General features: G+C 38.8%; 1 protein-coding gene across 5 annotated transcripts in view; it reads left to right on the forward strand.

Moving 5' to 3' along the window:
• Window positions 1-5007: 5007 nt before the first annotated feature.
• Window positions 5008-26367, forward strand: part of MYRIP (myosin VIIA and Rab interacting protein) — a 221623-nt gene continuing 200263 nt past the window's right edge. For 3 of the 5 annotated variants that reach the window (XM_082754950.1, XM_082754953.1, XM_082754954.1), the window contains exons 1-2: window positions 5008-5154; window positions 15639-15788. In XM_082754950.1, the coding sequence (XP_082611076.1) occupies window positions 15679-15788 (110 nt within the window). In that variant the 5' untranslated portion in view covers window positions 5008-5154; window positions 15639-15678. Of the gene's footprint in view, window positions 5155-5454; window positions 5502-15638; window positions 15789-26367 lie in introns of those variants that run through there. The other 2 variants (XM_082754951.1, XM_082754952.1) reach the window with 2 other exon arrangements.

Consider the following 26367-nt stretch of genomic DNA (forward strand, 5'->3'; position numbering starts at 1 on the left):
ATTTAAGACTTAAGATAAATACAAATATTTTACAAATATTCTCCTGGCTAGCTGAAGACTTTTTTTTTTTTCCTTATTCTTCTCCTGGCCACCATGCAGCTTTTTCTCTCTCTCTTTTAAATTGTAAACAAAACAACGCTGAATTGTACAAAAGATTCTACCACACCCTCAGCGCCACTTTGCACAGGCTATAAATTAAGCTCCAAAGAAAAACTTCAGTGGCCCTCTTCCCCTGTGCTGCTGCTTGTCCCTGCATTGATGAGCAAGAGGGAGTTACTGCAGGAAAGGTGGGACTAACTGGAGATAAGGATGAGTATAACAAACCCCTGTGGATGTAGGACACTTGCCTTGTGTATTTCAGCCACCATCACAAAATGAAGTACATTCTTCAGGGAAATTAGAGAACCCAGCACAACTTTCTAAGAAATTTCTTTTTCAGTTGCAGAAATGTAAGAGCTGAATCTTGTCATCTCCCTTACGCTGGCAGACATAAGGGAAGAGCATTAATGGAGCCTTCATTTCACTGCATGCAACATGTTCCCTCAAGACACCTTCAAGATTTCATTTATACACTCCATATGAATGAGGAAATCTACTGTAACAGAGGTACCATCAGCATTCTGTTCTCTTCCAAAACCTTTTTTCCCATTCTGATTCTTCTTTCCTATAATCATGGGTAGCTCTTACCACCATTTTTGTTGCTCTGCCATCTCTCTTGCTAACTCCTATTCTTATTGTTAAGTCTTAGCTGACCACAGAGAAAAAACAAAATGACACCATCAAAACCACTCACCTCTTTACACCACTGCTGATCACAACAAATCATTTTGCTCTGTCAGTTACAGCTTGTCTCTTTCTGTTCTCATCCCAGTTTTGAGACTCTGGTATACTTGTTTCTTTTCAAAGTGTTACCTTGCCTAAGTTCTGCTGCTGGTTCAATAGGAAAACTTCTTCAAGCTGTCTTCTTTACTAAAATATATAATTTTAATTCTGTCTTCTCTCATCTTTTCTTTTTCTCTGTTCACACTCACACTGTGAGACTCATAGGGCAGGGAACATGACTGTGGGCATCTCTGAAGAAAAGCCATGGCAAAGTGCCCTATGAAAGTGTATGCTGTATGTATTATGTATTTTTAAAAATTTGTCTATTATTCTAAGCTCTTTCACTTTTTTCCCTATTTGCCCATGGCTTTACTTAAGCCCATGGAATTACTTAACTGGTTTAATTGAATTATCCTAGTACACTGTGTTGCATACTTTATAAAATTATTTGTATTTATGCAGTTCTTAGATACCATAAAGTAAAAGGTTACAATGGTATCCAAGTTATTACTATCAAATTATTGCTCACTATGTTTTACGGAAATACTTTGAGGTCTTAACAGACCTGTTGTAAGCAAGAGTGGCTTAATTACTTATTATTTTATTTATATTCTGCCCTGAGATAGCAATGGGCTATCAAAAATTCATAATTGGTCCCTGTGGCTGACACAGTGACTTGTCCCTGTCTAACAGGTACTGTCCCAATTCCAGTTTCCTTACCCTGTTTGCATAAGAAAGTCTACCTTTGTCACAAAGGCTGGGGACACTCAGAAAGCAAACTTTGCAAGTTTGGGACCCTTTTTCTTATTAGAGATATGAACAATGCCAGGAAGGCCAAAAACCTGGCCCCTGTCTCACTGAAATAAATGCAAATCAGAAAGTTCCTCTGAGGTCAGTGGTCACATGCTGGGCCACAGGTCAGGGCCAGATGCCAATACAGTTCCCTTTCAGTCCCTGAGTTTTTTCATACAGGGGACACACAGGAAGAAGACTTTGCTCTGCTCCCAGCTCTTCTCTTCGTGTGGGATGGGGCAAGCTCCTCTTCCTGAATCCAGGAACTGAAGTGCCTTTCCCCTCCAGTTTAGACACAGCCTTTTGGTTTTCAGAACTCTTTGTATGCAATTATTTTATTTTTTTTTTAATAATATTATTTTTTTTTTTCAGAAAAGATACCTTCCTACATGCCTGGAGTATTCTGTGATTGTCAACAAAGTCCTTTATATAATGCAGCGTGAATGCATTTGCTAACACCGTCTTTTTGCATCCCACTGTATATCCTCTGAGTGATACCAGTGCAAATTTTATTCCCCCCTAACCCCATTTATTTGCAGGTTTTGTTATAATCGTATGCTGTTCAACAAAAGATGGACAGCCTGTTGCTCAGGCAGTGCAGCTTGGGGATAGGCTCAGGAATAGTGTGTTGGTCACTGTGGCCCCATGTCCATGTGTAGCTTATGCCAACACCAAACATAGTTCAGAGCTTTCCAAGGAAAAAACAACAGTTTATTTCAATCTACATTTGGATTCCTTTTTTTTTTTCCTTATAAAAAAAGTGTCTGACAGGAGAAACTCACCACCAATAAAATACTTATTTTCTTGTGCTGCACCCCATTATTACTAGATAAACTATTTTTTACAAGATTTTTCCATGCTACAGCTTATACAGATAGCACTGTTGTACTACAACAGTGGTTGTTGTACTACAGATGCATACTGGGGGCTTTGACCACTTCTTCAGTCCTCTCCTTATGGAGGTTATTGCCACTCAAAAGATTGCATGACCTGCAACATAACTCAGTTGTGAAGGTAAGGAGAACTGGGAATTTCAGAGCTATAGAAAGTGATATAAACATACAGTGCATTCCCCTTTCCCTGATGACCACCTCATTGTTTCTGGTATCCCTTGTACCCTTCTATGCCCTGCTCCTCTTTACAGAATTCCCTCTCCTTATCTTCATGTTCCTTCAGTCAGTCATTCTGGGTGCAAAGGGGTGAAACACATTTTGCTCACAGGGCAAAATTCCCCTACTATCACTTGGACCTCATCTTTGGTTTCAGAGATTCTCTTCCTTAGAATTCTGTTTATTTTGTGTCCTTATTTAGATACATATTCTAATTAGTTAATGGCTGCATCTTATATGACTCTAGCAAAAGTCTGGTTTGCTCAGTTTCACTCATCAAACCCTTATAAATTTTTTGTATAAAGGTGAAAAGGTAATTTTATTCAGCAGGTGTTTTTCTTTTTTAACATGACTGACATCTATCAGAAAATACTTGCTACCAATGCAGAGAAGTTGCTTTCTTTTGAAGTGTGAGACATCAAAACCAGTTTATGAAGACAAACAGGACATCCAACAGGCAGACAAAGAGAGAGGTCCAGCATACCAACCTAAGACTATTACAGTATTCCTTCACTTATGCTTTGCTTTTCTCTTCCCCTTCTCTTAGCTGCATTCTGTCAGTTAACGACTGGTTAAGTGTGGTGTAAGTTAATAACTTCCCAATGGATTAATGTATGGAGTGCATAGAAAAAACCTACTGGTTACTATGCTAGTAGGGAATATATGATCCTCTATTCTAACACTTTGCCTCCAGTGCAGTAGAACATGAAATAGTACAAGTTATAAACTTGCATGTATCTAATTGTACAATACTGAGGCGAGGGTGAAACATTATTCTTGAACTCAACATTAATATTGGCTTACTAGCATGAGTGTGAGGAGTAGTCACAGAGTTTCTCCTGTTTGATCTAATGGTTATATAGTCATGGGCATTATATTTAATTGATGTTAATGGCTGTTTTTAAAACATAGCTATTTCAGTGATTCAGCTAGAAGTATAAGATTGTAGATGGATTTCTAACCAGATATTTTTTCAATTATTAAAAAATGCTTGGTGCATGTTATTGATTACTATTCTGAAAAAGGCAATGACTGACCTTTAGTTTTAGTCAGTTCCTGATTTGTTCCCATGTCATATTGCTCCTGAAAAATGTTATTGTTGAAGATGATTGTTTCCTTTTCTATCTTTTATTCAAAGAAGTAACATTTTTCGTTGTTGTTTTTCTGCTTGGGAAATACCCAAATATGTACTTATTACATTTATGTTTGTGAAATACAAAACACTATTTGATGCAGAACAATTCCTGACATATTTTTACAAGCACTTTTGAAAATGAACGTGGTGTCAGTCTCACAGAGTGGCACTCACTTTACTAACATAGAAGTGTAAGTTAACATAGAAATAAATGTTTGATAAAACAGTCTGTTTATAATACAATGAAATTAATATAAACAAAAATATTCTCCTAGAAAATATTTTCCTTGAAAAACTGCCAAGATTAATTGAATACGTCTTGACAAAGCACTTCAACTGAGATCAAATAAAAATGTACCTCGCAGTGAACAGCTGCAGCTATTTTAAAATGAAGTTAAGCAAGCATGAAGAACAGGGGTGAAAAATAACACCACAGGAAAAGCAATCAGCCCAATGCAGTGCAATCTGCAGTGATACCAGATGTGTAAAACGCACGGTCGCACTACAGCAGTGACGCACTGATCACTTGAATGGATGACGATGGCATGTCTTCATTAGGATTCTCCAGAGCACCGAATCCCTACGGCAGTGCCTCTGGTTTGTACCTCTGGCCTCATTTTCAGAAGATACCTCCACGCACGGCCTGCGTGCGGTACTCACAGAAAGGCTCAAACAAGAACCACCTGGCAGCATCTGCTTGCCTTCCCCTGCTTTATTTGGCGAAGGAGCTCTCTCGCTGCGGGCAAGCCGCCAAGATGACCCTCTGCGGTCATCTCGAACGCCTGTTTGTGGCAGGACAGGGCAAGGGTTGAGAGACCACGCTACGGCACGGCCAGGATCGCTGCTGATCCCTGGGCACACGCTGGAGCTAGAGGGAAGGAACCTTGAGCAACCTGGAAGGTGGGCGCGGTGCGCGGATCCCCCAGCGATGCGGCTCACCGACCCCAGCAGTGCTGCGGAACTTGCGGGGACCCTCCCTGCCCCTCACTCGCGGCCTCCATCCCTGAACCCGGCACCCAGCCCCTCCCTGCGGCGCCCGCTCCCCCCCCTTAGCCCGGTCCCCCCGCCTCCACCCCGCCTCCCGCCCGGCCCCCGCCCGGCCATTGGCGGCGGCGGCGGCCGGGCAGGTGTCGGTGAGCCGCGCGGCCGCACAGCAGCAGCGGCTGCGGCTTCTCCCCGGAGTGCCCGTGCCCGTGCCCGTGCCCGTGCCCGGCGATTCCCCATACCCCCCTACAGGGGTCCGCAGCCCCACCGACGTGGCACTGTGCCCGTGTTCCATCTTGCTGCAGCCCCCGGGTGAGTACCGCGGGGCCGGACGCCCCCCCAGGGGTCTTTGCCACCGCCCTCCCTTCCTGCGGGCACCGGCGCTCGGGGATGCGCGTACAGGGAAGGAGCCGGCTCGATTGCATCGCCAGCCGGCTGTCCGCGGCGCTCTGCCGGCGGAACGGCTGCTGGAGCGCGGCGTTGTTGTTTTTGTTAACGGGGGATTTTACTCTTCGTTAACTTCTCCGGGAGCACCGAGGGTGTGGGTGCGGCGCGGCGGGGGCGCTGTCCCTGCCTTCCCTCCCTGCCGGAGCATCGCGGGACTCCGCGCTGGTAATGTATGCCTCGGGGTGAAGAGCATGCGTTTTCCTAGTATCAAGGTCAGTTTATCGTAACTCCCGAGGAAAATACCATATGGCTTAGGCTGACTGTTTGTGGGGAATCTAATTAAGTAGGGCTACGTGGTATGCTGTGGTTTGTGTTGGGTTTCAGTTTAATGTAACCATGTTCGATCATAAAATGCCTTGGAATGCGCGTGCATCCCTCCTGAAGCATGTTCCCGGGAATGTTAGCCATGTCTGGCGATATATATGTTGACAGATGGTGGGTTTTAGCCTTATATGTACCGTTCCACTGTTTCCTGCTTTTCTGAAGATGTGGGTAGCTGTCATGCTCTGGAGCCTGGAGTTCTTTAGAATAGGCACAGCGAGGATTTGGGAATAAAGGGTTTTACTCATTCCTCTGATAACCCTTTTCTGGAAGGCTAGAGAGAGAAAGGAGGGAAAGATTGCTTGTTTCTTGTATTACCAGACGTTTCTCTGACTTTGAGGGAGCAGTCATCAGGCTAGACAGGTGTTTTGTTTTTTTCCACTCGCTTATTAATGGTGGTAGCGGTTCACTGTGAGTTGCATTGAAACCACTGACTCTGTCCCTGTGGCTAACTGTCAAACCATAGTGCTTGCTGGTCCCTTCTAGCTCTTCACGTAGCTCTGTTACAGCATCATCTGCTTGAGAAGGTTATCTTCTACCGGGTCTTTCAGCCTCCTGCTTTACCCATCATCACTCAGGTACCAGATTGAACACTCAGGCTTAAGGCATCAGTACATGTGTGCTGATACAAAAATGTATGCAGCAATTCCATAGCCTTCCTGTGGAATTTGTTAGATAGCTTGGCACAATGCATGCAGCAGACACAAACAGTAGAGTATCATTTTCAACAGCTGCAATACATGAATTGCCTGTGAGAACTCTCAGAAGTTGATTCCACCCCAGTTGCCCCCATGACGAGAGATGCTTCATGAAGAGCTCTGCCTCTGTTACAGGACTTGCATCTTGAAGCTGCTTCCGATTCATGTGACACAATACCACTCTAGAGCAAGACAAAAGCAAAACTAAAACTTCTATTTATTTTCCTGAGTTCGTTTCCTGCTTCCAGCCTAACCTGAAGAATATAGCTGAGTGTATTGACAGTTGATTACTCAACCAGGCTTTTTGGTTTTATAGGGTGTACCCAACTTTATGAGCATGGTAAGAATTCATCTTTCTGACTTCATAGTCGCAGTAAACAGAACACTTGAAGAACTTGTACTTAAACAAATAAAAAAGTCCCGAACAATGCTTGGCTGATGCTGAAGAAAGGCTGTATATACCAAAAGGGCTATTGTTCATAAACAGCACAACTGTATGACAATGTGACTCCTTTGTGTTGCTGCCAACATTAGCATGACCTATTGTTATCAGATTAGAAACTGCAATTTGGCAGTATAAACTGCCTTAACTTGCCCTCAGAGAGTTGGATAAGTAGAAAGAAACAAGTCAAGCAGAGATCCATTAAAACCATAGGGACAATTTTTCTCTTCAGGAAAACCCACTGATTGAGTGAACGAACTCAACTTCATGTAGAGTGCTGTATTTGCTTTTGTTTTGGGTCCACGTAGGTTAATTACTAAATAAATATGTAGAGATGATAAAGGCTTCCGGCTTACTACTGAACCGCTGAGACAGAAAATAAACCACCCTCAGCCTCAAGCTTTTTATATTTATAGATTTGGAACAGTGTACTTTCAGAAGAAGCTTATTGGACTTGAGGAGGATGGTAACTGCTGCATTGCAATGTGGAGGGAAGCACACTGCATTGTTGCTCAAATTATCAAGGAAATTTGACCTATATATAGTATAAACAGGAAATTTTGTAGAAGGGCTAAAGAAGATTTCAAGCCATGGTCTCATTTTATGCATATCTTTGTGAGATTGGGCAAAGATACATATCTCCAAACTTTATTGAGAGGAGACCTCAATTTGACACCTTGTATGTGACACCCACGCTATTAGGATCTGTCATTCATGTGGTGTAAACTGGTGATTATGACCTGTTTGCTAGTTAACTTTCAGTAGAAATTTGTGTTACCATGTTTCTTTGTTTTTTAAGAATGCTTAAAAAAAAAAAAAAAAAAAAAAAAAAAAAAAAAGACAGCATAGTATTTTTCTGTAACTTTATTTTCAGTAAATAAAGTTCTTCAAATTTCTATGTCCTGAAAACAAATGAATAAACACTGTAGTGGAAAGCAGCAATGAATCACCTAACAGCATTAGTGTAGTATTAGTAGAGTATAAGGACCATAATGTCTTGACTGGTCATAGCCTAACTTCAGCATTATTGTAAGCACAGGCTTTTAAATTCTTATAAATATTATTCTAGGAACACATTAATTTTCTGGGCCAATATGCATTACATTTCAACAGCAGGGCAATTCTGATTTCTTTATTTCTTATTTTTAAAATTTATTTCTGAAGAATGTTATGCTAACAAAAACCTTTGTTGTGCAAATTTGTACTGACCCACTAGCTCCTGAGCAAGTTCAAGGAAACAAGACTTCCTTTTACTTCCTATTACCTGTGTGCTTTTTTTTTTTTTTTTTAACCTATTGATGGTCATAAAAGAAAAACTAAAATTGATGTTTGGTGTTCAGATTATTGCAGTTATCTCCTGGTTGTTTTAAGATAAAATATTACTGCAAGAAATTAATTTTGGATTGTCCAATGCAAAGTACACCTTGAAATAAAATATTGCCTACTGAAGTGGATGAAAAAAACACTGTGGAGATTAATCTTTCAAATGAGATGTTTTCATTGGCGTTGTCTGAAGTTGACTCATGGTAATCAATTAAGTAGTCTTTTTGACTTCTGCTGATGTTGGCTGGCAGGCAGGGAGGCTCTAGCTTGCCCTACCTGCTGAAGACCCAAGCTCAAGTTGTGCTGCACAGAACTTTTAGAACAGCAGTTCCAAAAAAATCTTCTGTTGCAGGGTAGCATCCAGAAACAAATATTGCTTGTTGATGGAGACAAATAAGCAGGTAACTGACTCGATCCAGAAACTGGCTGCATTAAGTCTGTTCAAAGGGTGCTGAGGTAGTTTACTGTAGGAAATGAGACATGAGTCTCTTGTTGTTGCAGTCTGAAATGTAGAGCCTTGTGCAAAGGTTGTTGAAGTCCATTACGTTCCTACTGGTTTGAATAAGTCCTGAAGCCAGGAAAACACCTGAAATCGTTGTATGCTTTTCTTCTTTAATAACAAAACACTCCCTTACCAACACTGTCAGCCCTCTTGCATGCAGAATATGTAGATCTGCTGTTGTAATCTAACTTTCTGTTCCTGGAGAAGACAGGACATAATCTGTTGTTTTTCTTCTGGAAGGAAAAGAAAGCAAAACATGTTTACAGCTTGAGGAGTAAATTATCTGTTCTGCTCTTGCAATGAGGTGTTTTATCATCTCTGAAACTAATACAAGAAGAACTTCTTTGCTTATTAGGCATTACCTCTGATACAGAAGGTCACTTTAACACAATTTTCTTCTCTCCCTTTTTGGGCTGTGTGAACAGGATGCTGTGGCACAATGCAGTTCAAATAGAAAAGTGCTGGTGGGTTGTGCCATTATTGCTAATTGCTGTGGTATGGATGCTCAGCATATGATTTAAGTGCTGTTGACAGACATATAGGTAATACTGTCCTGGAATACCTCAAGTTGCACAGCATGTGTTCTTTTCTAACCATTGTAAATCTTGCAAGAGGTTTATTCCATGCCCCTCTGCCAAGAGAACCGATCCCTCCCCCCTTCACTGGTCATCCCCAAGACTGCTTAGCGTGCCATTCTTTCAACACTGACAACTAGCAGTCCTAAGTGCTTTGACATCTGTATGACAGACCACAAGTAGGCTTTAAGTTAAAAACTCTTGTGGATGAATTGGAACAACACCAGATTTTAAAAGCAATTGAAAGAGCTTTCAGGAGGATTCTAAAAGATATACTTTGGCTTCTACAATCTATTTCAGGTTTGATCTAAAAGTCAGTGCCAAAACTTGTCTGTATGTTGATTAACAAAAGAATAAAAGTAATAGATTGAGTCCCAAATCATGAAGAAACCAATTCAGCTCTAGAGGAAGGTCAGGCTGATTATCCTTCCACCTTCCCCTTTCTATTCTAACATTTAATGATGAGGCTTTAGATTCCTCTTCCAAGTTAGTAGTTAATATCACAGTTCAAAAAGAGGGCAATCAATGGAGGAAATACTGTGGGCTTGGATTTTATGTGTGATTAAGTGGTCTGCACCTCTTTTGTAGAAATATGCTATGTAGTTGTGGTAGCTGAAAAATACCTAAGAATATGCTTTCAATTGGAAAACTGGTGTCAATGTTTTATCAAGGTCCATAAGACCCATGAAGGATACTGGATAACCTAAAAATTTGGAGAAGCTAACATAGGGGACTAGAAACTGTAATTTTCTAGGTATTTGAAAAGCTGGTGCTCATGTAGAAGTATGCTTTTTCAGTGTACTGGTAATGCTGCTTACAATTTTGAGAGTAGACCTTGATAAAGGGAAAAATAAAAAAAAAAAAGGGAGGGGTGGGGGGAGTAAAAGAGAAAAAAAGCAATTTAATTGGGTATAGAGGTATCCCAGCTTGCCCCTAAAGGTGGTGGCTTAATAATGTGATTGTTAAGTTGACCAGATAATAGTCACTGTGACACCCAAGAAGGATGGAATAAAGGTGTCTATGTGCTGTCTGGTTGATTCTCTAAGCATGTAAGAGGATGAACACTTTTGGTTCCCTAATCTAAAGAAACAGCATGGCTACTCCAGTTTGGAGTCAAATATGAGTGAGCCAGAAGTCAAAACATGACTGTGAAGTTGGTCTTTGACTCCAGCAAATGCCTGACTGGGTCTTATACTTGAATGTAAATGTTCTTTGTTTGTATAAACTTGAGAAGTTCGGGCTTGTACTTTCTGGCCAGACAACAGGGTAATTCCACATTGTGCCATGTTAATGTGTAAGAGTAGCCAAGCTCACGTCCAAAGCCAATGTCTCTTCTACTCCACGCTGTGCTTAGGTCCCAGTGTCAAATCTGTGGTGACAAACTAAACCATTAATGCTCCCACCTGAAAGATTAACCCAGCCTCCAGTTCAGTTTTCAGAGGCTCTTTACAGCTCTGGTTTTATTTTACTCTTGTTTTATATCTCTTAACAAATGTTTATCTAAAAAATTCAAAGACAGCCTGCTTCTGAAAACCTTTTTTCCACGTGTGGTGCATAAGTTATGTGTCGACCAACTGCAGCTCATCACCAAGTCTCAGTGAACTGGGACATGTGGCTTTACAGATGTCACTCTTTGCTCTGCCATAACTCTTAGCATTCTTGTTTGCTCTAGCATAAATCAGGGCTAGAAGCACTTTGCAGGTGTCAGGGTGAATGCAGAAGGCACAGCCTTATGATGTGTTTTTTTGTTGTTGTTATTTTTTTACTTTGTTCATTTACTTGCTAATCTGTAAAATGCAGTAATTTGCAGTGGGTTTTCCTGTTAGTGGTTTGAATTAGTCATGATTTACTGTATTAAATTTGTTTTCACATCTGGCACTATTAGAAAACACCGTATTACTGTGGCAGCTGCTGCTGGAAGTATTTTCTTACCCCTGAAAACCCAAATTTCTGATTCCAGTCCTACAAAAAGATTCTCTCAGTCAAAGATCAGTTCTTGGTTAAAATTTAAGGATATTCAAATGAATGATATTTAGTAAGAGGGGTGTAAGGTGTCAGTTAAAATAACATATGGTGTGGGGGCAAAATCCATTTTATCATGTAGGATATTCATAGTATACCTGTGGTGTGTTTATTGGTTGGTCTAGATATTTTGGTAGTGAACAATACACTTAATTGTTTACTTTTGTAACTTATATAGGTTTCAAGTTATGATGAGATTCATAATTTATTATAATGATGTTCCTGTTTTATTAAAATGCAAAATTAAATTCCTATGCAGATATGAAATGTGTGGTGCTTCCAGAGCTGTTTGAGGTCTTACAAAAGCTTCACTTTTCCTTTCAGTGTTTCCTTCCCTAGATTAAAGTTATGAATAAATCAGATCAGAGATCTTACCACTGCCTTATATAGTAACGATGGTTTGGTATCTTGAACTTACAAGAATTGCCTTCATGGATCTATGCTTTCTTGGCTAGCTTATTGATTTTTTTTTCTGTAGGTTGCTCGTCTGTATCTGTTTTTTGAAATAGTGATTTCTGTGGTACTAGAGAAAGTGTTTAACTTTAAATTATGTTTTTCACGTGCCACTCTCCAGCTTATATGGTATTGGACCTTCTTTATCATTCAGTTTCCTTAGGCCTTCCAGAAGATGGGATGTTAGCATCTGAAACACGAATCTGCACGGGGATATTCTGACTTGTGTTCTCTCATATGCCTTTCTTCATGAATGAATTTTATATTACTTTTTGCAGAGTTAAAAGCATACAAGGTGGCAAATGCTTCTGTTTAACCTCTCAAGATTAGATATTTATTTCCCTCCCTGTGGAAGAGTATCTATTTGAACATTCCTTGGCTCAATGTGGCATTGAACCTGAGCCTTTTTCCACGTATTACTGTCACACAGATAAGGCAAATTCTCGCATCTTCTCTGTCTGTCTTTTAAAACAAGATACAAACTGCCATCAGTTCTCTGAAGGAACAAAGGAGGATCTACTCTTTCTTTCATCTCCCTGCGATCTCTGTAGCTCACTGCATGGCCATTGATTGTGTGATGCTGAGACTGACAGGTGTCATGGGAGGAGGTTGTGGCATGCATGGTGCAACCCAGGTGGGTAAGTGCATTTCTGCAGTCCTCACTCTAATGCTAATGCTCAGGAGAGAGACAGGAATGTAAATGAGCTGTTTGTTTAGTATTTTTCTCTTGTTAGGTCAAGCTTAGAAAGTGCAGTGTGAAGAGCTGTGTGCTGGTTGTGTTTGTGTGTGCGTGCCCTCATGTGGGTTTTGGTGGGAGGGTAGAAGAAAGGAAACAGCCCCGTTGAGCAGCCTGCTGTTCTCTGTGCAGGGAGCTTAGGGTCCCACTGTGTGGGTCAGGCACCCAGCAGGAAGCTCTTGCTGTCTCCTGCGTAGAGCTGTACAAACATCTAAATGTGTTGGGCTCTTTGAGACCAGTTGCATGCCCTACCTAACTCCGCATGCTGGCTTTCTCCCAGACCTGTGGTTATTCACCTGGGGCTTGTTGACAGTCCGTTAGGGTAATGAGCTGCATTCCATGCTTTGCATGGAAGGCATGAGGAAGAGAGGCCAATCATCTAAGGAACAATTGTGTCTCAGCGCATTACTGCTCCAATTTTGTCTTTCTTGCTAAGCTGTCTTCCTCGTTTTGGGAAAAGTAACAATCTGTCTCTCACAGTCAGAATGCTGACAGACTGATCATCAGTACTACACACTCTTTCATAAGACAGTTGCTGCTAACTAGAGAAAATAAGGCTGAATGTTGTTTGCCTAAATTTAACATAAACAGTGGAAGATGAGACTGAAGTGAAATGAGAGTATACAGGAACTAGAAAGCAAATGACAGTGAAATACATGCTAAAAATATATGCCAGGAGAGCTGTGTCTTTCTCAAGTGTAGGGCCACATCTTGGATCAGTCTCTCCTTTAGAAGTTGAAACAAGTTGCAAGTAGCTGGGTTGAATGAGTTTATGAGATTGGCTCCTCCAGTATCACATTTTATTAATGCATAGGAACAACATCTCAAATCAAAAAGGATACTGCATTGTCAAATTGCTTGAAATCTCAATGCAAATTTGCTCGTAAGTGGAATATGTAGGGCATTCTTGTCTGCAGTGCCAGGGTATTGGAGGGATGTCTTCCAGATGCACACTGTAAGCCCCCTTGAAACATCTCTTCTCCAGGCTGAACAGTCCTGGCACTCCAACCTCTCCTCTCATGTAGGGTGCTTCAGCCCTTCACCGTCTCTGCGGCTATGTGCTGAGTTTGTGCCAATAAGTCCCTATCTTGCTTGTGCTTGGAATCCCAGAAGTGAACACAGTGTCCAGCTGCAGCCTTGCTAGTGTGGATTTCTTCACTGCAGCATTAAAGTAAAATAGGTATCTCTGTTCTACAATAATCACTATGGCCATTTGTATAATTAACTTTGTAATTTGTCTCTCTGCCATACATAGGACCTGTTTAAAAAAAAAAAAGGGGGGGGGGGGGGGGGGGGAGGTGGTTTGTGGGTTTTTCCTCCCACCCTCATGTAATGCTAATCTTCTGCTGACTGCAACCCCAAGCAATTTAGCTCTCATATAAGTGACTAGGAAATGTGTTACTTGTCTTCATTTCTTGTGTTGATGCCCTTGTCTGTCTTAAAATGCAGAAATGTTATTTGCACTTCTTAAAAACATTTTATTTTTATTTTATTGTTTGTTTAGAAGGGGCTAATTTCAAGAAATGTTTTCAATGTGGAAGTTTTAATTAGATTTAAACCAGACTGTAAGTAGTATTGAGTTTAGAGTATAATACAAACAATACACAATCAAGTATTGTAAGCCTAGGCTTTTTTGTTACAATGTGTTAATTTGTTGAGAAGAAGTTTTCTAGGGAATTATATTATTCACTGTAATTTCTCTGAGTTTTGAACTTTTGAATTCAAACTGATATTTAGTAAAGAAGTACTAGTAATGAAGGCAAACATCTGAACAGCCTCATTCAAGTAATTTCAATTAAGACTAGAAGTTATTTTAGGCTGAGAAACTATTTGGTGGGACTTGTTTTCCTGGTAACTCTTTCTATAGAGAGTTTGCCATTGTATATTTCCATTGCATAATCTGGATCTACTGAAAAAGATATTTGAGCATTGTTTATAAATATTTATATACTCCTGTGATACTCCTAGATTAGAGGTGATTTGACAATGTGAAGAAAAATAATTTCCTGGAGGAAACAAAACAAAGCAAAAAACAAGTTCTTTAGAGGTTAATGGCATATTGGGATGCAGACTGAGTCTTCTATTTACATACTGATTTTCATGTGTTTTATTTATAGTATCTGATAATTCTAAATAGACTTGAGATCAAGTCCTCGCCAACCCATAGAAATCAGAGGTAGAGGGGCTGCACATGTATCGCAGAACTTAGGTGTAAATTTTCCCCATCTAATATATGTTGGCAGTCAGCAGTGACAGGTAAATCAAAGACTGCTAGTCTGTACCAGTAGACTATATTTTGTATATATCACTTTATTATTTGGAACACTTACTTGATGCTAAGTAATATTTACCTCTTTGGTACAGTATAAGAACTTTTATATTTAATTATTATATATATTATATTGTGAGGAACTCATAAAAGAACTATGAAAACTGTGCTGTTTCTGAAACTGTAACTTAATGTGGAGATGGATACCTTTATGATTACTCAAATAACTCTATAAATCAAATTGTAGAAATTAATTCTTAGAGCTGAATTTACTAATTTTCAACACAATTAGATCATGAGAAAATAAATTAGAACAAATTGATGATAATTCATTAATTCATAAATGGACTAAAGCTCTAATTAAAATTTCGTAATACCTTCTATTCACACATAACATTGACCACTATTTTATCCAGTTGCCTTTCACAGGAAGGGGAAATAATGATACTATGGTGCTAGGTACATCTAAATCTTTCCAGTAGCTCTGGGAAAAGTGTTTGAAATATCTACGCTTACTCTTTTTTTTTTTTTTTTTTTTTTTTTTATGGTGTTTTAAAATAATTCCTGATCCTTAGTTGGTAGTACAAAACACTTGTGATTGCTATAGAATAATTTGTTCTTGGTTCACGCGCAGCTTCAGGGGTTGCATTTTGCAAACAGTTTTGCAAACTGCTGACATAAAATCTTAAGAAATTTCTAAACCTAATTTCAGTTCAGTCATTTTAATGTATTTCTCATTGAGGGCAATATTACAGTCTTCTTTCAATATTTAATATCACAAATAATAGATCTCTTGCATTTCATTTTAAAGTTGAGGGTGATTACTTTCAACACATGGGATGTTAAAAAAAAAAAAAAAAAACAGTTCTGCAGTGAATCATTTTCTTCTCTAATATTTATGGCAGAAACTTTGTGTTGCACAAAGTCGTACCTGTGATTTTAACACACTCGGGAAAAATATCAGTACTTTCAATTTATGTTGTGTTTTGTTGCTGGTTTTGTTTTCAGATATTCCTCATAGTTGTTCACATCCAGTGCAGAGTATATAATGGGGAGAAAACTGGATCTTTCTGGCTTGACTGATGAAGAAGCTGAGCATGTGCTGCAGGTGGTTCAGCGAGATTTTAGCCTTCGTAAGAAAGAAGAAGAAAGGCTGAGGTAAGATTTAAAACATGGTTAGAATTATTAGTTGTTCTGGACCATTACAACCTGTTCTGTGGAGAAGCTGGAGAACATAGCTGTTTTGGCATGCTTTTCTTCTATTCAGATACTTTGTCTATATGCAAACATCTGAAGGTGAAGAAACTCAACCCATCTCTTTCCCCAGAAATAAACAGTAGGGTGCTATCCATTATACTGATAACTTAACTTTGCTTTCAGTAAACACAAAAGGATTGCAAGCAGAAACAACCCAAAAGAAAGTAAATGAAACTTATTGCAAGGTAGCTTTTTAGGCCCTGGAACTTCAGTGCGTGACAAAGGGGGCTACTGGCGGAGACAGGAATTGGATGCATTACTTTTCCTGTAGTTTCAACAATATATTCCTGAATTCTCTTTTTTGTTTAATACCTTCTTTGAACACATCGTGGTATTCTATATTTTAGTTAGCAAATACACATTCTCTAATACTACTAATCACAGATACCTGCTTCTTTATTATATACCACCATTCTGAAGTCAGCAGAGCAGGAAGATGACTGAAATTAATGTGAAACTAGGTGAATATGTTATGTGCAATGGTGAATTGAGGGAAATCCTCTCTTTGTCACGTATTTTCTATTATTTTCTGAAACTACTTGGTACATCAGTAACAAGAGAAGACTTGCATCATAGGCCTGATTAATTTTCAGTGTGCTGTAAGACTTCTTGCTTGGATTGGTAGTGCAAGCTTGCTGCTGGGAAGAAAGACTGGATGAAGAAGGCATTCAGAAGGGTTTTCTTGTCTGTTTTGTCATGGGTTGTACTTATTTATTTATTTATTTAAATTTTATTTATTTATTTTTTAGTCCTTCACAATAAAGCAGAGAGATATTATAGAGACAGGTTAAGGAGAGTGAGTACAGGGGCTTTCTCTTGCCTCATTTGTGTGACTTTTTTATCTTACCGGGAGCAAGCATACAGCAGCTAGCAAGCACTGGGCATCTTTCCTATTTTATACAACTAGATCCTCTAGTGAGAGAAGGACAGGGGAGGATGTAAGGCATGCCCACAGAAAGTTGATCAGAAAGCCTTGATAGATGGTCTTGCTTTGCTAGCAGGAGCTGAAGAGTCAAATAACATGCCACAGGAACTGAAGTTTATCTTTACTCCCAGCAGGTGCTTTTAAGGCAGCTGTTTCAGAGCTAGACACCAACGTCTTCTACAGCATTGCAATTGGTTACATGTTCATTTATTTTTATGTATTCTATAAACAAAATGATATAATGAATGTGTGGAGACAATTGCATATTTCTGTCTGAGTACTTTCATAGATGTGCTGCTAATCAAATTTGTGATCTTCCTAAAGCATAGGTAGTAGTTCAGAGCCTGGGGAAGTTTGACTTTATACATCTTTTGAGAAGAACTGAAGCAACACTGCAACTTCATGAGAGTTGAGTTTGAGGGGAGTCAAAGGCCTTTCTTGATTGTTTTTTTGTTTGTTTGTTTGTTTGTTTTGGTCTTGTTTTTATATTTTTATGAATAAAACCTGTGCACACTGAAGTTCTCCTCCCGGTAATACAGTAATATAAATTTTGTCATCCTTCACATGGGTGCTATGTAAATACTGAAATGAAATAGAACATGCAAGAAGACACACTCATCATTTGCATTTTCTGCTGCAAAGCTGAGTTGTCTCTACAGTGAGAAATTTTAGTAGTGGTTCTCTAATTTAAATATTTCTCCTCACTTTGTGTTGGTGTTACCAGACTGGCTCCTGTATATTTTGTGGAGTAAAAAAAGTAAAAATAGTAAGATAACAATAAGATAACTGCATATAGTTAGTGATTAGTGTGGTTGATTTGTTATGCCTTGCTGTTTTCTGTCAGTGCAAGGTGGTTTTTTTTTGTTTGTTTGTTTTTTCTTTTGTTTTGTTTGTTTTGTTTTGTTTTATCCCCTGTGGCTCTCAGCCTGATATCAGATCAATAATATTTACTATTCTTTGTTGCTTGTTCACCCATAATCTTTCTATTTCAATTGTGATGGTTCTGTTCTTTGGCAGTAGTGCTATGTTTTTATTTACTTCAGTGTTGGTGTAATCATCCACAGTCACTGAGGCTAAAATTATAACACAGTCTTGTAAATAGATGGTCCTGGTTTTCTGTGAATCAGAAATAGGCAAACCAGGCAGATCTGGCAAAATTAGGTGGGTGATCAGTTGGAGTTGCTTGGCATACATGCTCTTTACTGGGTTGTGGTAGTACAGCTTTGTGTACTTCACCTCTACCGTAGAAGCTCTACAGGCTACTACAGTTGGCTACTGGGATACTAATTATTATAATTTGCTTTTAGAGTAAATTTGCTGCACATGCTAGTGGTTTGTTTTCTCATGGACAATCTATTTTTAATCTTGTATTTCAGACTTCATGTATCTGAGTGAGCAAAGAGGAAGATTGGACTGTTATGAGGGTTGAACCTTTAATGTTTTGCTCTGTATGATTTCTGTGTCATGTCTGCAGTTTGCTTTTTGAAAAGAAACAGCACAGGAGAGCTTATTAGAGCTTAGAAAGCCAAATGTTTGTTTGTGAGATAGGCCTCTTTACACAAACAGTTGTGTAAATGAGATTGAATGCACTAGCAGTAAATGGAAACAAAAAGCAACAATCTTCCAGATCATCCAGGTGCACTATGGTCTCCTCCACTGTGGGCAAAATATATTCCCACATTGGTTTTGTTTTTACAGTACTGTTATATTTATCAATGTGCTAGCCCATTTGTTCCAGGTCAGGACTGCTGTGAAGTAAGAATGTTTTTAAAAGTAAAATAATAATTTACAAGAAAAAAGTGATGGATTTTCTTACTGCTTGGAGCAGTTCCTAACTTGTTATGTTTTGTCCATGTGGACAGATTGAAGGATAGGTGCTGCGCTGATACTGAATTTACTATTCAGAAGAACTGTAAAGGGGGAAAAAAGAAGGGTGGGAAAGCGGGCAGGGGTTGAAAGGGTTCAGTGAGGCAGGAAACTCAGTGCTGATACTCTACCTACTTTGCTTCAGAAGGCCATGGGCTAAGCCACATAAGCAGTATTTCTATAAACATTTAATGACAGAAGTTCCCATCCCCATATTGAATACTAAATCAGCTATGTGTGGGGTGGTATTTTCATGGTAAACTATGGAAACTTGCATGGGGCAGGGGTGGAAAATGTTTCTGTGGGGATGAGGGCATGGGTCTGCCTGGTTTAAACAACTGGTCTTAATCATCTGGGAAAACAGAATTACAAGGAAAAATTACTGACCTTCTGGTACCACATGGACATGTCGTCATAAGCATGTTAAGCAACTAGTACGTTACGTGGGGTCACCAGGACAGCATGAGAGGAGTGTTGTCAGTTGAATGTCACTCACAGGCAGAACACAGTGCCATGTTGTGCCTGATACTGTATGTCATAGCTAGCTGGTGAAAATCAGCTTTGCTGTTACAATGCAGTTACATTTTCAGCTGTGGTAAAGATGAATTTCACTAATCCATGATCAAATCTCCAGTATTGCTTTATTTGCAGAAAACATTACACATATGTGCTTACTGGAAGGCCTTCTATATTCTGGTTGTTCTGATCTCCTTTTACCCATAATTGGTAAGGGCCTAGAATAGAGCCTTGTGTGGAAGAAGATGAAACCTTTTAAATCAGGTGTTGCTTTTTTTTACATACTTTTTCCTCTCTGTCCCTTTCACACTGTAGCTCATTGGAGCATGAGTAGGACTGTGAAGAGGCTTCTTAGGGTACAGATTCTCATACCTGACAAAACTGAGAAACCAGTTCGATGCTTTTTCTTGTGAGACTACAGTAGGCTTCAGTGTATGCACAGTATGTGTCATGGGTCTTGTAGTGGATAAAATATTATACTCCTCCTAACCTCTGTTAATAGAAATATTGTCCATATGAGTCATATCAAACAGGCGAAATACCAAGTTTGACATTTGGGTAGCTATCTGTTGATTCGGCTTATCAGTTCTTGTTCCTTCTTCCTGTGGCAGATCATCAAATACCTGAATAAAAACAAAACAAAGCTATCCTTCTTCCCTCCTCCCCTCCAGTCCAAACAAAGCCATTTTAAAGCTGTTTTCCTGGGGAGAGGGGAGTAGGAGATTGGTCTCGTCTTCTCCACAGGCTTCAGAGTTCCAGCAAGTGGACTGCTGATCAATACCTGTTGTCAGAAGGGATTTTCTAAGGTCAGTCTGCCTGCCCTTTGCCCCAGTGAACAGCATGGGCAGACCACAAAAAGCATTCCTGTCCAGAATTCTGATATTTTGTAGCAGGTAGTCACAGTTCTGCTTCCTGTGCCTGCTCATTAACTCCTCAAGGGATCTGGTGAAGGAGGCTGTAACATACCACTTCATATCTGTTTCTTCCCATTAGCTCCAAGAGCAAGGCCCCATGCAGTGCTAAGGAAAATGGTTAGCACTTATTTGTGGGCTGTCCTGACAAATGTGTTCTCTACTTATGGTTAAAAAAAAAAAGCTTGGAACAATTTAGTCCTTTGAGGAAGGATGATGATCTTTGCTATTCTCAAGTTAACACAGCTGCACACTTCTCCAATGCAAGGCTGTACTGAGCTGTCACAAGCTTAGCACTCATCTATCTAAATTTATTTTTGAGCACAATGAATGATTCATCAGAATTGTAGCTGCAACTTAATATGTTATTTTGCTACTGCTTTGGCTTTTAAGACAAAATTAAATATATCTAGGGTAGTACCACTGTTTCATGGACGTAAAGGTTCAGTAACGAGATTAAGAGCAAGACATTTTTATTTATAGATTATCACTAAATTTGCTACATAATGTTCCAAAATGCAAAGAAACCTTTTTTCTGAGGTAATGCAGGTTGACAGAGTCATCATTGACTTCATCTGTTTACTAGATGCTATATACTGTTATTTTGTAGCCCTCTCTAAACAGTGATACTTCATGTTTTAACAGAAATCCCTTAACAGTATTCTTGGGTCAGGATAAGTTGCTTATCAAGAAATAGTTAATGACCTGGATGAATTCTGAATAAAAGACAGATAATGGATAATGGTTGCGTTGGCTGCAATGTCAGTAAGGACTTTAAAATGCATTTAGAAACTGGCACTTGTCATTAATTTCAAGAAACATTGATCCCATGTGCTGCTTGCAGTCAAATTATGCTGTATTTGGAATTACGCAAGGAAGTAGGTATCTCAGCAGTGATACAACATGGCTGTTAATGTGCAGTGCAGCGGTGTTGAGTTGGGATTCTGCAGCTCTTCTTTCTGTGGCTTGCTCTAACAAAGCTCTAGCAGCTCCCTGCTCTAACAGCTGATGGTCCTAGTTCAAAGAGCAGATTGGTTCCGCTGGCTCAGCAATGGTACCTGCTCCACCTACAATCAGAGAATGTGACTGCAGCTGACTGCAGGGTAGGATCTAGCCTGTGCTTTACTGAAGAGAAATCAGGGCTCTGGAAAGAGTCTAGAATTAGTAGCAAAGAGCTTTTAGTTGCTGAAGTTACAGATTTAGGCCCATATTTATGTAGCCTAATTAAGAATTAAATACCACTGTGTTTCTAAAAAGAGCAGCTTATGCATAAGTATCTCTAAAAGCAGCTTTGTACCACTCACTTGGACATGCTCACTTGTGCTCTCCATTGCTCTTGACTGTAGTGGTAGCCCACAATGTCTGTTGTTGTTATTTGAATGCCATTTGGTTGCTCTAGGGAATGTGTGGCCAGAACTGCTCAACAAGCTGGCAAATACAGGACCTCATTCCCCAAGCTGTCTTTCTTGAATTTTGTGCCAAGTGTTTTAATACAGACAATTCCAAATGGGAATTTTGTATTCTGTTTTAATTGTGTTTACAAATGCAACTTTGTCTGAGAGGAAATGCTAGTGAACAAAGGGTGAATAAATATGAGATGATCTTTATGAAATGGTGCAAAAAGGAAGAAGCCTAATTTTAGTGAATTTTAGAGATGCTTGTTCGATCTGTGCCAAATTTGAATGGTCTGTTGGCATGCATTTAATAAAAAGAGAGTTTTTGCCAAGAGTTTATAAAATTTATTGCAAGCTTTTTGTGGTAATTTGGTCATTGTCACAGGTGATGACTAGTCAAATTAACAGCCATAGTTTAGCTAAAAGGAGTGAGCATGCCTAGTGGTAATGAATGGCAATAATGTAAAACCAATATTTAATCTTCAGTATCTTCTGTATGAGGAGTCTAAGGTGTTAAATGTAACTTAACATTAGGATTAATCTCTCACCTGAGCAGCCCTGCACTGGCAGGCAGGGATGTTCTCTTGAGTATGGAGTATTGTCTATATAATTTCTATACAATCTAATCATGGTGAAAATAGTTGTTGAAAATATTATATATTGTCTTTTGCAGAGAAAGTGTTTCAGGTTTTTTTTCTTAAGAAACAAGATTATTAATCTTTTTTATATGCTACTCAGCTTTTATTTATTGGAAACTTATTTATTAGAGCTCATTGTTAGTTCATGGGATAAATGCACAAATGTTCATGAGATAGTATATGGAATCTGATGAGGGAAGAGGTTGTTGAAGAAGTCACATAATCAGTGTTAAAGGTTTTAAGGATGGGTTATTCAAGGCTCTATCTGAATACCATCAGTTTCTAGATCCCGCTTTGGGCATGAAGATGAACCTTCTGGACCTCTTGAGTTCTGTCTCCCATTGTCCCCTGAACTCCAACCTTTTGATCCCATGGAGGTCTTTAAAAGATGTTTAGATGTAGATCTTAGTGATATGTTTTAGTGGAAGACCGGTTAGTGTTAGGTCAGAGGTTGGACTCGGTGATCTGGGAGGTCTCTTCCAACCTAGATGATTTGGTGATTCTGTGATCCTTTAGAGGTTACCTGGATCTGGGCAAACATTGTGTTGAAAGTTGAGCTTGTCTGCTGTGGGTTTGTCATCTGTTTATCTCTATACTGGAACAAAATGCTAATATGTGAACCAAAAATTATAATTTTCTAGTCTCCACTCAGCACTGCTGGGTGGATAATTTTCCTAAGAGAGGGAAAAACCCATCTTCTAGCATGTAATCACTGGGAACATTCAGCCTTTTGGTAAAGGAAACTTGTTTTCTTAGTAGAAAGATGGAAAGGTTGTCTGACCTCATGGACACTAAATGAAGCAGACTGCTGGAGAATAATTCTTCCAGTGAGATGCCTAATTTTTTTTGAGCAACCAGGGAGGTTATTAGAGAGATGCACCAAATAGCTTGATTAGTGTATGTGTTGGGCTATCTAAAGTAGTAAATAAGGTTTTATGAAAGGGAAATAAGTCACTTATACAGAATCTGATGTTCCTGAAGATGAAAACTGAAAACGATAGTACTTGCAAAGATGACCTTCTGGGAAATCAGTTGTTACAGTGCTGGGGAGAATGTTGAAGAGCACATGTGTCAGGTCCCAGACAGCTGAATTTCAGGGCTTTTTTCCAGAGGAGGAAGTTCTGGACAAGGCATCTGCACTTTGGAAGGGTGATTAGATCCAAAGCTGGAAAAGCCAAATAAATACTGTGGAGTGGGGATCCAGCTACTGGATCCTCGTAACTTCATGGGCTTGTTTTTTATGATGTCTAATAACTGTTACTGTAGTGCATGAAATAAAATAGAGATTGCTGCTGCAATTACAGAAGTGATTAAAAGGCCTATATCTGGTGTAATGCATCAAGGTTCAGTGGATACATTGTATGAAACCTATGGTTTTTTTGAAGGAGTGTTTTTATCTAGTTCGGGGATAAAACCTGGATTTAAAAAAAAAAAAAAAAAGCTTTATGGGTCAAAGTCTTGTTCAACTTACAGTACTTATTTACACGGGACCTAAGTCTACTTTATTTCTTGGTTTCTCTATTCAGGTGTTACTATAGTAATAAAACTTTCAATATTTACTTAAGTTACAGTAAAATATAAATAAACATGAAAACAAGTGACACATATTGTAACTGATTACTTAATCTCCTTACTAGAATTCTTGATACATAAATGCTCAAAATCCATTTCCATGAAATGTTCACCAACTGGAAGCAGCAAGTACCAAGTTTAGTTGTGGAAGAAGTGGTATATTTAAAATGCATTTTTTTTGATGCTAGATGGGACTTTTTTTTTTTTTATGAGTTTCTATAGCAACATGTTGTAGACCTGTCCTGTGGCACATTAATCTGTTTATGGATCTGTCTGAAGCTGTATGGCTTCCTATCTTAAATATACTTGCCTTTGGTTTTCAAGAAAATCAGAAAGTGCTCATCATTATGAAGTTTGTCAATTTGAAATATTTATGAAACCATCATATCTGGAAAAGTAAAAGACTTCCCTCTACCTACAAAACAGTAACCATTCTTAAAAAGTACTTCCATATTTTAGAGATAATATATTTAAGGAAAGTAATATTGTCCTTAAAATGTATTCACTGATGTTTCAGTTCAGAGCAACTACTGTGGTGAATCAAGGGACAATCATTGCCTTTGTTAACTTTTATTTTTTGCAACAATTTGAACTTTTATTATTTTGTGATAAGACTCAAAGAATCTCCATTCTGTTGTTCATAGAAAAGCCCTGGTCTTTTCTTGTGGCCCATTCTTCTGCCTTTGGTTGACAGCAGAACCAAGAACACATGTAAGTAGTTGCCCAGGGAGATGTCAGAGTGGAAGAGACATGATGTTGAGTTGCTTTCATGCACTCAAATCAGAGTAGGGCTGTCTCCTCTTGACAGTGGTCTTAGCTGTGAAAAGATGAATTTTGAATATTTCTTAACATATCCTTTCCAAAGCCTATGAGTAACTGAAAGCCTGTCAGAATGTGCATGGCAAATAAATGAGTAGGGTGTAGAAGAAACACCTAAAGAAGGTAAAAACAGTGTATTAGAATGAGCGAAACAAGTGATTTATATCACTGTTCACTATGCTGAAGATTAGGGAGAGTGTGACAGGATCTTCCCCAAGGTATTGATCAGTGGAGGTGAAAGTGAATTTTAACAAATTTGACATGGTGACTTTGTTTTTGCCTAACACTTCATCCTTCAAGTTCTTTACAACTTTTAGTTGTCACATGCAGCTTCTTACTTAATGCTCTGTGTTAGAAATGAGCTTTGGAATGAATGGAACACCAGTTCTTAGAAACCTGTCCTGATTCTAGGAACCTATGTCATGAGAAGTTCATGGAAAGACAGCTGCTTTGGAAGTTAAAGTTTGAAAGAACTGATCGATTCTTCACCATTCTACCACATTTCAAAATGAACTGTTACAAGCTGTGATCTGCTTGCTTTCCAGAAATCTCACAACATTTAGTTATGGGGAAGCTCAATTTTTATTGTTTGTAAACATGTTCTGTGTTTATGTGAGTTTGAAGGACTGCTAGACAACTTTGGGAACAGTACAGAGCTGACCAGAGTAAGGGGTATATTAAAGGGAGATTATCTTTTTTTTTTTTTTTTTTTTTTTTTTTACAAATGGCAAAATTCTCAGCATTTTCTTTCTAAACAAAATTGGTGAATATTTTTGCCTAAATGAAAAATGTGGCATACATGTTTTGACATTTGTGATTTTCCCACACACTTCAACGCTTTCAAAATGTTGTTTCAGAAATGTCTTCAGAGATGCTTTGTTACTGTAGGTACATTTGTTGGTTGAACACATGAAATAAAATGTATTGGCTTTTGATACCTTTGTGAAAATTATTTTTTTTAAATAGCATAAACTAACACTTTGATCTACACACTTGTAGTATTTTAGACATGCAAACATCAGCTGTTGTATCAGCTGAGGATGGTATGAAAATTAATGTATCACAAAACATTGTTGTAATGGGTACTACCTGAGTATATGTTTCTACCCCATGATAAATGTAAGGTAATTGTAATTTACCCATGAGGGATAAGGTATGGAGCTTCATGTTTACTTTGGGGTAGGAGTATGCATATGGACAGTTACTATAGATTAATACTTCTCATTGTAATTGAACTTAGAGTAATTTGTTAATATACTATTAATCATATTTGCAGATGGTGTGGAACCACAGATGTGGTAACCTCTGTGTCTGAGGCTACAAAAAGTCTTCGAACTGCATATCAAATAAGATTGTGAAACGGCCTGTTCCTTTATATTTGACTGGAATTAATTATTACTGGTCAATATATTTGCTTATGTTTCTGTCTTTATTACTTTCATTCTTTGATTCTCCTGTTAGTTATGACTTATCTGCTTTCAGGAAAACTTTGTGAACTCAAATGGGCTTTATTTTTCTGTTTCCTTTATGGTACTTACTAAAATTTAAAATACTAAAATAATCTTACTATTTTTACTCTTGACTACTATCCAAATTCAATGAAGAAAAATACATAAATCTCTATACAAATAAAAGCAAAAAAATGTATAAAGTCAAAAAGAACATAGCAGAGAAGCTTGTTAGAGGTGGCAGAGATTTAAGCAAACTTTCTGCTGTTCAGAAACACTTTGAGTGAGATGAAACAACAATCTCTATCACTTGGCTTCTGTAACATTGTCAATGATGTTTGCTGATGACATGCCAATGGCATGTTCTCTTCTCCCCCTACACCCGTTATTT

The sequence above is a fragment of the Aythya marila genome (assembly GCF_965140915.1).
Source record: "Aythya marila genome assembly, chromosome: 2".
Classification (NCBI taxonomy): domain Eukaryota; kingdom Metazoa; phylum Chordata; class Aves; order Anseriformes; family Anatidae; genus Aythya; species Aythya marila.